The sequence below is a fragment of the Suricata suricatta genome, chromosome 6, assembly GCF_006229205.1.
Source record: "Suricata suricatta isolate VVHF042 chromosome 6, meerkat_22Aug2017_6uvM2_HiC, whole genome shotgun sequence".
NCBI lineage: Eukaryota > Metazoa > Chordata > Mammalia > Carnivora > Herpestidae > Suricata > Suricata suricatta.
The window spans coordinates 23,946,456-23,958,944 of record NC_043705.1 but is presented as its reverse complement, the minus strand read 5'-3'; the positions used below and the strand labels follow the sequence as shown (position 1 = coordinate 23,958,944).

The 12,489-nt window shown below is 46.2% G+C and overlaps 1 protein-coding gene across 1 annotated transcript; it reads right to left on the bottom strand.

The window, feature by feature from the left end:
- Nucleotides 1-2,878: 2,878 nt before the first annotated feature.
- IL4 (interleukin 4) lies at nt 2,879-11,257 on the bottom strand. Its single transcript, XM_029941797.1, has 4 exons — nt 11,095-11,257; nt 10,774-10,821; nt 5,201-5,326; nt 2,879-3,064 (listed from the first exon to the last, which is right to left on the bottom strand). The coding sequence occupies exons 1-4, from the start codon at nt 11,227-11,229 to the stop codon at nt 2,972-2,974; spliced, it is 402 nt and encodes a 133-aa protein (XP_029797657.1). The 5' UTR covers nt 11,230-11,257; the 3' UTR covers nt 2,879-2,971.
- Between the last annotated feature and the right edge of the window lie 1,232 nt (nt 11,258-12,489).

The window sequence follows — 12,489 nt, the reverse complement described above, 5'->3', positions numbered from 1 at the left end:
TACTTGTTGCCCTTGGCATGCTGGTATTTTATGTGGGCAGGGTGAAACTAGCTGTGGTCAGGGTGAGACTTTAAGCTTTTGATTTGTTCCCTTATTTTGAACGGGTTAAAAAGATGTTGCATGTTTGGGTATAATTTTAGTACTAGTATTAATTTTTGTCACATATGTGTAAGCCAGGATGAGCGCGAGCGCTCATTCACTGCTACTAGACCCATGTTCTTGCAGACAGCAAGTCTTCAAAAGGCGAGTTTCAACACTTGCTACCACATTTGTTTGCCTTTCCTTTTAATTTAAAAAAAAACTGTGATGTTTATTTATCTATTTAGAGAGACAGCCTGAGCACAGAAGGGGCGGGGGGGGGGGGGCGCGGGGTAGGAGAAAATCCCAAGCAGGCTCCGTGCTGTCAGCGCAGAGCCTGATGCAGGGCTTGAACTCGCAGTCGTGAGATCGTGACCTGAGCCGAAATCAGGAATCAGAAGCTCAACCAACTGAGCCACCCAGGTGCCCTTTCCCTTTTAATTTTTTAAAAAGTAACCCCTGTATTAAGATGTATACTCATATGCTAGAAGTATTCTCATATAGTATAAAGTTCTTTTTTTTTTAAGTATACACTTCAGTGGTTTTTAGTATATTCACAGTTATGCACCTGTCATCCTTCTCAGAACATTTTCATCTCTCCTCAGAGAAGCCTGTGTCCATTAGCACTCACTCCCTCTTCTTCCATCCCCCAGCCCTTGGAAACTTTTTGCCTGTATCAATTTGCCTCATACCCAACTGAGCTACCCAGGCCTCTATTGATTTGCCTCTTCTGGACGTTTCATATAAATGGAATCCTATCTTAGGCTACCCTAAGTAGCCTTTTGTGTCTGGCTCCTTTGACTCAGCTTCATGTTTGCATCACAGTGTCAGTGCTTGCAAGTTCTTCCATACTATAGCATTATAGTATCAGTGCTTCATTTCTGTGTAGTGCCAAGTAATATTTTGTTGCAGAGGTATACCACATTTTGGCTATTCTCTCCTTAGTTGACATTTGGGTTATTTCTGTTTTCTTGATAGTATGAATAATGCTGTTGTGAACATGGGTGTAGAGGTTTATGTGTGGACATAAGTTTTCACTTCTCTGGGGTAGATAGATAGCCAGGATTAAAACTGCTGGGGCATATAGGAACTGCATATATTTTTGAGAAACTGTCACACTATTTTCCAAAGTGGCTGCACCATGTCCCACTCAAGCTGGCAATAATGAGGGTTCTAACTCTTCCATGTCTTCGCCAATATTTGTCTTCGTCTGTCTTTTTAATTTTAGTTCTTTAATTTTTAAGAACATTTCATTGAGGTGCCTGGGTGCCTCAGTCGGTTAAGCATCCAATGTTGGCTCAGTTCCTGATCTCACATTTTGTGAGTTGAAGCCCCACGTTGGGTTCCCTGCTGACAGTGCGGACCCTGCTTGGGATTCCCTGTGTCTCCTTCTCTCTCTGCCCCTTCTGTGCACTCTCTCTCTCTCTCTCTCTCTCTCTCTCTCTCTCCCTCCCTCTCAAAATGAATGAATGAATAGATAAATTTGGGAAGATCAAAAAAATAAAAACATTTTATCATTTATGCACATGGTCACCACCTTCACACGGAAAGCCAGCAGGCTTGTGTCTTGCTTTCACTGATCCTTATTCCAAACCCCATTGCCAGCAAACCACCTTCCTTTTTTGGTTTTTTAGTTTTTATGCTGGCTACTGGCATAATTCCAAAGATTTCTTTCACTCACTAGGGGCTTTTCCCCACTTTTTATTACAAAAACTTACAAACATCCATAAGGGCAGAGTAGTGCAGTCACCTCCCCTGTCCACACCTCCAGCCACACCAGCTGTCAGCTAATGACCATTCTTGCCAACTCTTTTTTAATTTTCCAGTTGTAGATATTGTGTGTTGATTTCCCTATTGAAAAGTAAGGGTTTACCTCATTTATACATACTGCCCCTTCCAAATTTTTAATAACTTTTTTAAAAATGTGTTTATTTATTTTTGAGAGAGAGTGAGCAAGTGAGCAGGGGAGAGAGAGAGGGAAACAGAATCTGAAGCAGGCTCCAGGCTCAGAGCTGTCAGCACAGAGCCTGATGGGGGCTCAAACCCACAGATTGTGAGATCATGACCTGTGCCGAAGTCAGACACTTAACCGACTGAGCCACCCAGGCGCCCCAATAGTAAATAATTTTTAAATCTTATGTTACCGTAGCAGTTTTGAATACTTAAAATCTCTTGTTTTTGTTCCATCCTTCTCAGTGCTGTTCAACTGATCCCTTCCACCAGTGAGCTGGGATTATTAGTGCCTCTCCTCTCTTTCCTTCTGCTTTTACCCCTCAACCATTTTCAGCTGTCCCTTTCACATTGTCAGGTTGATGGCATTCACAGCCTGTTGTATAATTACAATTAACTCGGCAGTTCTTTGTCTCTTGGTCCTAAGATTTGAAAGTCCTATATTATCAAGGGGATTATATAATCAGGACTTTATATATCATTCTGCTGCAGATCCGTGTGTTGTGTTAGAGTTCCGTCCCCACCCCCATAGACTCCGTGTGCCAGCGCGTGCCAATGGGAGACGAATGTTCTAAGCGTCCAGTTAACACCTTTTCAATTCAGAATTAGTTGCTAGTTACTAAGACTCAGGGGCCCACTCTGCAAGCTCTCTTACTTGTCATTTACATCTCGTGTGAACTTGTATCCCTTAATCCTCTTGTGCATTACGTCCCCTCTGGAGAGGGAAACAAACGGTGTTTCCACTTTGACACCCACACCAATTTTAGTCTCTTGGTAAATTACATTGGTTTCCCCAAAAGCTGTCAAACAAATATAGCTGATGTCATTGAAGTGACACCATGGCATCGCATTCTACATATACTTTATTTTATAATGAATTATAAATATATAAATATTTTTAAAATAAAGCAATTAAAAAACTCATAAATTAAAATATTCGGCTTCAGAGCTTTGAGTATATCTTTTGCATGATTGCTTTTAGCCTTTCCAAGAAGTCTTTCAGTGTAGTCTTCTTGACTTCGTTCACAGAACAGGTCTGCAAAAGAAATACCTCATTAGCTTGTAATTTCATTAGCTACGTAATTGAGTCTCTCTTTCCTGCCTTCTGCTGCGTCCTGCCTGGTGTGGCCCTTGCCACCCGAACAATCATTCCTAACCAGGACCTCCTTGCCCCCTTCAGCCTAGTGTCACTGGGAGTCTCTCTCTGCCGCTAGGCCAGTGCGGGCTTCTGCGCACGCTAAGAAACTCCCATCACTGGTTGCTGTACTATCACTGTCTGCCTCTGAGGGGGGCCACTGACCCTGTGGAGGTGTGTGTCCCATCTGTGCTGCTTGGCGTTGTAACGTGAGGTGGAGCCTCAGACCTGCCTGCCTGCTGCCTTCCTGGACTGTCCGCCTGGCCAGCTGGCCTGCTGAGACAGAGCCATTCCGTTCTCTCTCCAGCCCGCAAACAGCCCCCCTCCCGCTGGGCAGCACCGCTGGTGAAAAGGATCCCAGTCCGCACCCCAGGCCACTGCTCCAGTTTGGATCTCAGCCCTGCTCTACCAATTTATTAAGTACATTGCTTAGGACAAACTACCTACTTTATAAAAGCTTCGGTGTTTCCCCTTATTAAAAGGGGGACACTTGTGCCTATTTCATGAGATAAATAAGAGGATTAAAAGAATGAATGTAGTGTCAGCTCCCTATTCCTTTACCTTGCCTTAAAAATCAAGGGACAGTCGCCAGTTCCTCCACTTGGCCCTAATAACCTTGGCTCTTCAATCTTTTGCACACCCTCAGTTCCCCCCTCTCCCCTGGATCATGCCCACTGGTGTACTAACGTGCTGCATATATGCCCCACCTCAAAAGGATTTCCCTTAATCCACGCCTGCCCTTCAGTTCTTGTTCCGTTTCTCTGCAGTCTAGTAGCAAAACACCTCAAAAGAGTTTTCTGACCTCACTGCCCCTTGCTTCCCGCTCCTGCTGCCACCATTCTGCATGGAGTCTGCTCTCATCAGGCCTTCACTGCTGAATCCCCACTGGTCTCAGCATCCCCACTAGTGTCCGTCAGGCCAGATCCACTGGCCGTTCTTTTCTTCATCTGACAGCCTTCTGATACATTTGATCCCTCCCTCCTCATTAAGAGTTTGTTCGCTTGCTGTCTGAGACAGCACACAATCTTAGATTTCACTCTTACTTCACTGGCCACTTGTCAGCCCCTTCTGCCGGGCCTCCTGCTCCTGACGTCTCTTTGTGAGAGTGCTTCTGGGCTCAGTCCAGCAATCTCAGCATCTCCACTTGGCTATCCAAGAGGTACCACACACGTAGTATTTATAAATTGAACTCCTGATCTTGCACTCAGCCCCCACCCCTGCCGACCCAGTCTGCAAAATCTGCAAATACCACCAACCATCTGCCTAACGGCTCAGACCAGGGACCAAGAGGCCACCTTTTTCTCATTCCCTCACCCCTCATGATGGGTCTCTTCGCTCTGTTTTTAACTATATTCTAAACCTCACAACCTGTATCACTCTCACCTGGTTGAAACCACTGTTCCCTCCAACCTGGATTAGTGTGTGCTTCTGTGCTTAGTCCCATTCAGTTTATTCACCACACAGCAGCCAGAGTGATTATTTTAAGTCACATAAATTACACTGGTATCTCTGCTCAAAACCCTGTGGGTACATCCTGCCATAGTTGGGGTTGAACCCAAAGACCATTTGTGATCTCCTATTAAAATCCCCCTTGCTCAATGTGATCCAACCACACTGGCTTTCCTACTTATCTTTGAACATGCGAACCTCATTTCTACCTCAGGACCTTTGCACAACTACTTCCTCTGCCTGGGATGTTGTTTCCCCACTTAATTTAAATATTTGTTCAGACGGTGTCATCAAATGTTAAATCAGCCCTCTTTCTCCTGACGCTTCTATTCTTTATTCCTAGATTTTTCTTCATAGCACATATCTCTACTGGACATAGTATTACATGTTAGTTTGCTTTTCTGACTTGCTCTCTAGAACATTCTGTGAGAGCAGGCACTGTATCGCCAGTGCCTGGAACAGCCCCTTGCACTCACAGAGCCTCCACAAATACTTGCTGAGTGGATGAATGGGTTGATTAATCCAGGGTGACACAACTGTGAGGGAGGAACATTTAGAAGGGAGGCTGCAGGGCCTCACGCAGCTCACCTTGCGCGACAGGCTGCTGAGGTTCCTGTAGAGTCCTGAGAGGAATCTGGCCAAGCAGTTGTGGTGTGTGTGGATCTGCCGCAGCACAGCTGATGCTCTGCAGAAGATTTCCTTATCACTTGTGTTCTAGAAAGATAAACACCGCAGTTAGCCGTGCACTAGCTCTGTGTTGATCATGGGGAAGAGCGTTTTCCTTGTGATTGCGTCTTTCCAGGAGGACAAGTTGAGAAAGTGAGTTTGCTCAACTAGAGATCAGGCACTCAACAATTCCTGCCATGTGACTGAGGGCTGCCCGTCACAGCAAACGTCCTTGCCCACTTACCTACAATTGCAGCAACCTTTTCTTTTCCCTCTAACGGTTTTGCTGAGAAGGAACCTGAGTTAAGTCACCCAGCTAAGTAGATGACAGAGCAGGGATTTGAACGTAAGCCATCTGTCCAGAGCCCACGTCTCTCTCCCTACCATGCGTGTTGGTCTGTAGGTGACTACCTGAGCCTGTAGTCAGATTCTGCTCTGTCTCATTGCTGTAAGGTTTTAAAGTCCAGGTTTCCCTGGCGATCCTACATGCTTGTTGAATAAATGAGTGCCCGTCTTGTGGCCTGGTGCTTTGGGTAGCAGTCTTCACTTGGCCCTCCCCACAGGAGATGGCAGTGTGTGCAAAGCTTGGGGTCCATGTGAGGACATCAGATGTTTGCCCATATAGTTCGAGGGACGTGCCGGAGTTGGGGCTCGGTGTGAGATCCGAGGAAACCCGAGACGTGCAGTGTGAGAACCTCGGTTGGATGCTAGCAGCCCTGACGTTTGTCCAGTTGTATGGCTCTTCCTGGGACGTCGGGGCCTTAGAATAGAGAATGTCCAGGTGGGAAAACGGTTCATGTTGGGACCCGGGGAGAGGGATTGTGACTCCATCTGAATCATGCCCAGTGCGTCCTCCCACTTTGCACCGAAGAACAGGAGCAGAGCGCGTGGAGAGCGGTCTTAGTTGAGCCTGATCCAGCCAGATAAAGCTATCTCTAGCCTCTGCGAGGACACGCTTGCTTTGTTGGTCCCTTGCCACGCAAAGTGTGGCCCATGAGACGGCGGCATGGGCGTCCTGGGAGCTTGTTAGAAATGCGGACTCTCAAGCCCACTGCCTAGACCCACTGGATCACAAGGTCGGCTGACAAACTCTCCAGGGGATTTATATGATAAGTATTGTCTGGGAAGTTTTTTAAGTTCCTGCGTACTTTTTCTGATTACTAAGGTAACATATGTCTACTATAAGGCTAATATATATTTAGCAAAATTGAATTCACTCATCATCCACAAGATGTTTTGATAAATATCTTACCATTAAAAATTTTTTCTTATTAAAAAATTATTTTTAATGTTTATTTTTGTGAGAGAGAAAGAGTGTGCACACATGCAAGCAGGGGAGGGCAGAGAGAGAGAGAGACAGAGGATCCAAAATGGGCTCCGTGCTGACAGCAGAGAGCCTGATGCGGGGCTGGAACTTGCGAACCATGAGATCATGACCTGAGCTGAAGTTGGACTCTTAACCAATTGAATCACTTAGGTGCCCCTAAATTTTTTTTTTGAAGTTTATTTATTTGAGGGAGGGAGAGAAGGAAGGAGAGAAAGAGAGTGCACACAGGGAAGGGGCAGAGAAAGGGAGAGACAGAATCCCAAGCAGGCTTCACGGCAAGTGCAGAGCCTGATGCAGGACTCAATCCCACAAACTCTGAGATCATGACCCAAGCCTAAATCAAGAACTGGAGGCTTAACTGATTGAGCTACCCAGGTGACCCTTTAAAAACACTTTTTTAAAAACTGGGGACCAACTATTGATACTGTTTTTAGCCTTTTTACACACTGGATAGCATAACCATGAAGTCATTCAGTTGTGTTGAAGACCATGGGGTGAGGAACTGCCTGGGCACCCCTGGCATCTTTGTGCCGAAATTGTTTAATGCCCTGTCATTGCAGCATTTTGCTTCCATAAAATAAAGTGTCAGTGAGTCATGTGGGTAAATCTTTATGTTCCTCTCTTATTTCTTTAGGCTAAATTCTAGAAGTGTATTTCATAATTTAGGGTTTTTCCAAGAAGACCGGGACCAGGACTGAGGCCCTAGGATCCCAGGCTGCAGAAGCTTTAGCCCCGTGGGCCTTCGTGGCCTGGGGGCAAGGCCTTTGGAAGGACAAGTACTTAATGAACCTGATGGGAACCCTCCTGGTCTCCGATTCTAGGTAGAAATTTAAGAGGAGCACCAGTATCTCTGGGCTCTGAGAATCCAGAAATGTTCCCTACATCTCCGTGTCTTCGGAGGCTTAGTGGGTGAGCAGCCCCCAGCTGTGCTGCTGGAGAGAACGATGAGGTTCAGGAAGACCAAGAAAACAAGAGCCCCTTGGCTTATTTTTTTCATCAAAACGGAGTGAAAACTTTTTTAAAACTTTGGTGTGGAACCTAGAAATTAAGCTCTCTCAGGGTGCCTGGGTGATTCAGTCAGTTAAGCATCTGACATTGGCTCAGGTCATGGTATCGCTGTCTGTGAGTTCAAGTCCCGCATCGAGCTGTATGTTGACAGCCCAGAGCCTGGAGCCTGCTTCCAATTCTCTGTCTCCCTCTCTCTCTGCCCCTTCCCTGTTTGTGCTCTTGTTCTCTCGCTTGCATGCTCTCTCTCTCTCTCTCTCTCTCTCTCTCCAAAAATAAACATTAAGCAAATTTTAAAATACAAAAACTTAAAAAAAGAAACTAATCCCCTCAGTTTTGAGTATATGGCCTTATATATAACTGCCTCTAAATATATTCTTCAAAGGACTTTCCAAAGGGCGCAAGGGCAAAATAGGAGTTGCAAAGAGTTTGAATCTCATGGAAAAACTTGTAAAGCACTAATTCTAAAGGTGGTTTTGGTTAAGACTTGGAAGCTGCAGTTGCAGTGGTATCACAGCCTCAGGATGCTGCCCCTGCTTGTCCGGCTTTTGCTGCCTGCGTGTGTCCTGCATAGTGCAGGGGGCGAACTTGGACAGTCCTTGCTGTTTAGGACTGCTCCAGGGAAGGAGCCTCCATAGGGGGGCCGAGGCCTGTGCTGGAAAGCAGCCCGACCCTCATGGGAGTTTCAGCAAATGGCAGAACACCTTCCAGGCTTTCTCCTGTGGCAGAGATGGTTAGATTTCTCACATGGTCCTTGGCTAGCTTCATTTAGGGCTGTAAAAATCTAGTCCCCTTTGTGTTATAATGTGTACTCATTATCTCCACTTCTGTCCAAAAACTACATGTGAAAAGTCTTTCACTTAAAAAAAAAGGGGGAATGGGTGGGTTTGAGGGTTGGCATGGAGTTCTCTGAGGAATCATGGACTTGAACTCTCTTTGGAAAAAAGGAAATACCTCCAACTAATGGTCCCCCTAAGAAATCCGTCATGGACCAGCCAGCTTGCTCGTTCTCCATTTTGATCTTTCTCAGACCACCTTGATTTCATAGCTGTCTGGGTAGGCATTGCCTGTGAAGTCCAGGATTTAGGTCAGCAGTGTCTTTCCGGCCACTGCCAGCAGCAGGATCCCACCCCACCTGGAGATAATAGAATTCTTGGTCTCCCAAAGAAAGAAAACTAATACACGGGATCTGGGAAAGATGTCCTTCTTTGGCAACACAAAGAAAATAACAGCCTTTCCTTATTGTGTAATATCTTAATGGATCAGTAAGCAGTGCTGCATTTTTGAGGGAAAGAAAAGAAGAGAACAATGAAGATCGTTAATGCCAGAGGGTACAAGCAGTTGGAGGAAGGCAGGTGGGGGTGAGGAGGACAGCAGGACCTTGTCTGAGCAGCCGTCCACCAGTGCGGTGAGGGGAGCGTGTGGTAACTGACGGAAAGGAAGGCCAGGAACAGCGGGGCAGCGGTGTGACGGTAGGCCTAGTCTTCTAGAGATGGCCTGGAGTGGGGTTGCCCTGGGCATGAAGTCAAAGAGCGTTGGATCATCTCCAGCCCCTGGCCCCTCCTTAGAATTATTGCTCCTTTATAACCAGTTTTTGCCTTTAACCAAAAGTTACATCATTTTCCAGTAACATGTTCCATTAACTCAAGAATTGGATTCCAGCCAACTGTCAAAATCACTTTCGTATCTTCCAGTGTGGAAACTGAGGCACAAAGAGATAGGGAGTCTGGCCAGAAGCCACATAGCTAGTTAATGACAAAACTGGCTAAAGCGACAGGCTGTGTCCCTTCCAGACACTCAGCACTTCAGGGCCCAGGCCTGGGCTTTGAGGGAGCCCCTCAGCAGCACGCTGCCATCTGGAGAACCTAGAGCACAGCCCAGTGGACTCTGGGCTATTTCTATACATATAATGTTAATAGAGGATATTTATTATTGTAGAATCCTATGTATGTGTAAACATCTCTAAGTCCTTTCAACCGCCTTCCTGATGGACAGAGTCTGAAACAGGATGAGATTCTAAAGGGAAAAATTATATAATATATGTATAATATATTATGTATATATGATTACAGAATATATTATATATATATGATTATATAATACATTGTGCATCAATATTATATATGATTATATTATATATTTCTGTGTATCAGACTGGACTAATGTTTAATGAAATGAGATAGTCCAGCCTGAAGACAGTTTTCCTCATGAAAAGGACGGTCTGTCCTCTGGCCCGGTGCTGGGGTGTGGCCGTGCCCCGCCTGCAAGGCGGCCCTCCTGGCCAGCCAGTCCCCTCTGGTCCACGTACAAAGCAGGCGGTTAGGAGACCACTGGTAACTTGAAGCTTTGGGTTTTTCATTCTCAGTCTTGTGTTTCCATGAAAACAGGAACTGATGTGCACAAAGCTATTGACATGGCTGTAGTCATATGTTTGTCAGAGAAAATGCACTATCAGCTGTCAAATCTGTCTCCTCCCACTAAAGATGAGGGGCGGGGGTGAGACGCACAAGAGGCGGAAAGGCGAGATGCCCAGGCAGCCAACGCCAGTGATGTGTGGGACCCTGTGCGGCCCGGGCAGTCCTGGACTGGGCGGGAAGGGCCTTGGCGGGACGGAGCAGCCGAGGGGATCCGGAGAGCCACCCCCGGAGCCGGTGGGCTGTTAGGTGACCAGGCTGCGGAAAAGGAGGGGCTCTGGTGATAACCTCCTCAGTTGCCATAGGAAGTCTCTTAGACAAAATGAAAGCTCCCTCAACCTGTAATCTCCATATCTCTTTTTGTGAGGGTATTTCGTTTTTCAGAAATGCATGGGCCGGAAAAACTCTCTCCTTCAACAAGCCTTCACTGAGTGCCTCCTATATTCCAGGTTCTAGGCTGCCGTGTAGGAGGAAAAGAAAGAACTTTCCCTTGACCAGGATCTGACTTAAGATGACAAAATCCAAGCTTCCTATTACATACCTTGTAAATCAAGTGAAACCAGAAACACCAAAACATGTTTGAGAATAAAAATCAGAATTCTTATTCTTTAAAAACATCTTAACAGCTTACAGTTAATTTGGGCTGTTCACTTTCTGTGTAAAAGAAGTTTCTTGTTCAAACAAGAAGCGTGCAGCCTTCCTTTCCCAAGTCACTCATCTGCCAACGCAGACCCTGGGATATCTCTTACCTTTGGGGCAGCCAAGACGTCCATGACGGTCTGCTCCATACACGAGTCCTGGCCCCCACGGGAACGAGAGAGAGCAAGAGACAGAGTCACTTCCAACAGTACAGAGGGATCCTTGCTGGGCAGCTCTCCCTCCCGCCATCCAGGTTAACTTCCTACCATCCCTCAGGACCAAAAAGCTCCTGCAGAGAAGTCTCCGTACAGCTCCCTGTCTGTCACCAAACACCGACTTCTCTGGAAGTCATGATGGTCTTCTCATAGTCTAAGAAGTACCCACGGCATCACCAGAACATCTGGAGAGATGGCGCCAGATAGCTTACTCACGTTTTTCGCTGTGAGGATGTTCAACGTTTTGATGATCTCTCTCAACCCATTATTGGAGTTCTGGCCGTGGACCAAGGTGCTGGTAAACGCTAGTAAGCAGACCAGAGTGGGAATCAGTTGGGAGGGGAGATCCATTAATAGATCTCTGTTTGCAGTGACAATCTGAGACAAATTCGTTTACTAGGAGAGAGGAACAATGCAATTCTGATGAAGATATCTCTATATATAGATTTAAAATTGCTGAAACTGAGGGAAAATGAGGGAAGTTGGAAATTTTCGTTACACCAGGTTGTCATTCGTTTGGGGCCAATCAGCACCTCTCTTCCAGGAGAAAAAATACCTCACAGAAACAGGTAAAATGTTCCTGTGAAATCATACCAATAGGAAAATGAAACCTTTTTTTAAAATTAACTACAAAGTATCAGCATAGGAAATTACACCATAATTTGCTCTTTAGATTAATCTTATCAGCTTGGGGTTGCTGCTGGCTTTTTGTTTGCACAGAAGGAAGAGGCCACAGGTGTCCGAATTTGTTGTAGTGCAGGCCTCCTGGGGAAAGATAGAGTAATATCAAGAAAGTTTGACTTGAATAGTATTTCAACCTGGCTTCTTCCAAGTATGGGTGGCATCTTGGAAACTCTCCTCTTGTGGAAAAGCTGATCTGGGGTTCTTTCTCTGGGTACAAGGAAAGTAATGGGCAAAGACTCTCTCCTGTCCTGGCACTCAGGCATGCCATTCCTCCGGGTTCAGGACTTTGGCAAAAGATGAGTGAGAATGACACCATATGGGACTTAGTCTGGGTCACATCTGGTCCAGGTCTTTAGCAGTTAGGAGCCTCTGTGCAAAGCATGTCTATCTTGAGTTTTGAGGAATGACCACTTTGTAAATGGAACTTAAGTACGTCCTCAGGTTATTAGGAAAAAGAACCATAATGTTCCTGGTTTACCAGTTGGTTGTCTTTGCCAACACCCTACAATGTGTCCTGCTGCCCTAGTCTAATCCCCGTGGCCCTGATGAGGCCCCAGCACCCCCACTGTTCACTTGGGGGAGCAGGACTCCTGTGCCCTGTACGCCACTGCCACTTCCTCCCAAGGCTTGCCTTCTCCGCCCGGCCACTGCCTTTCCCTGCTGTCTGACCTTCCTCCCCCTACCGATGTCCTCAGGTCACACAGAAAAGAATACTGCTAAGTTGTCGCTATGCTTTGGGTCTTATTACAGGGCCTGGCGCTCCGTGAAGAGAGGATCCAGATAACTGTATGAAAAAGGTCCTTTGACCATATTTTGGATCCTTCCACTGGACTGCAGTGGCTTTGCCAAACTCCATGCAATGATTTCTGATACCGGCTACACAGAAGAGGGTTACGCTTCCCAGGTTAAGGGCTTAGCCTCCACAAG

Bases quoted from the DNA above. Each gene is read 5' to 3' on its own strand.
- IL4 (XM_029941797.1), bottom strand. From the start codon at position 11,229: ATGGATCTCCCCTCCCAACTGATTCCCACTCTGGTCTGCTTACTAGCG. The intron at 5,327-10,773 runs GTAAGAGATATC...TTATCTTTCTAG, and splicing joins ACGTCTTGGCTGCCCCAAAG to AACACAAGTGATAAGGAAAT. The intron at 3,065-5,200 runs GTGAGCTGCGTG...TTTCTTTTGCAG, and splicing joins TCAGCAGCCTGTCGCGCAAG to ACCTGTTCTGTGAACGAAGT.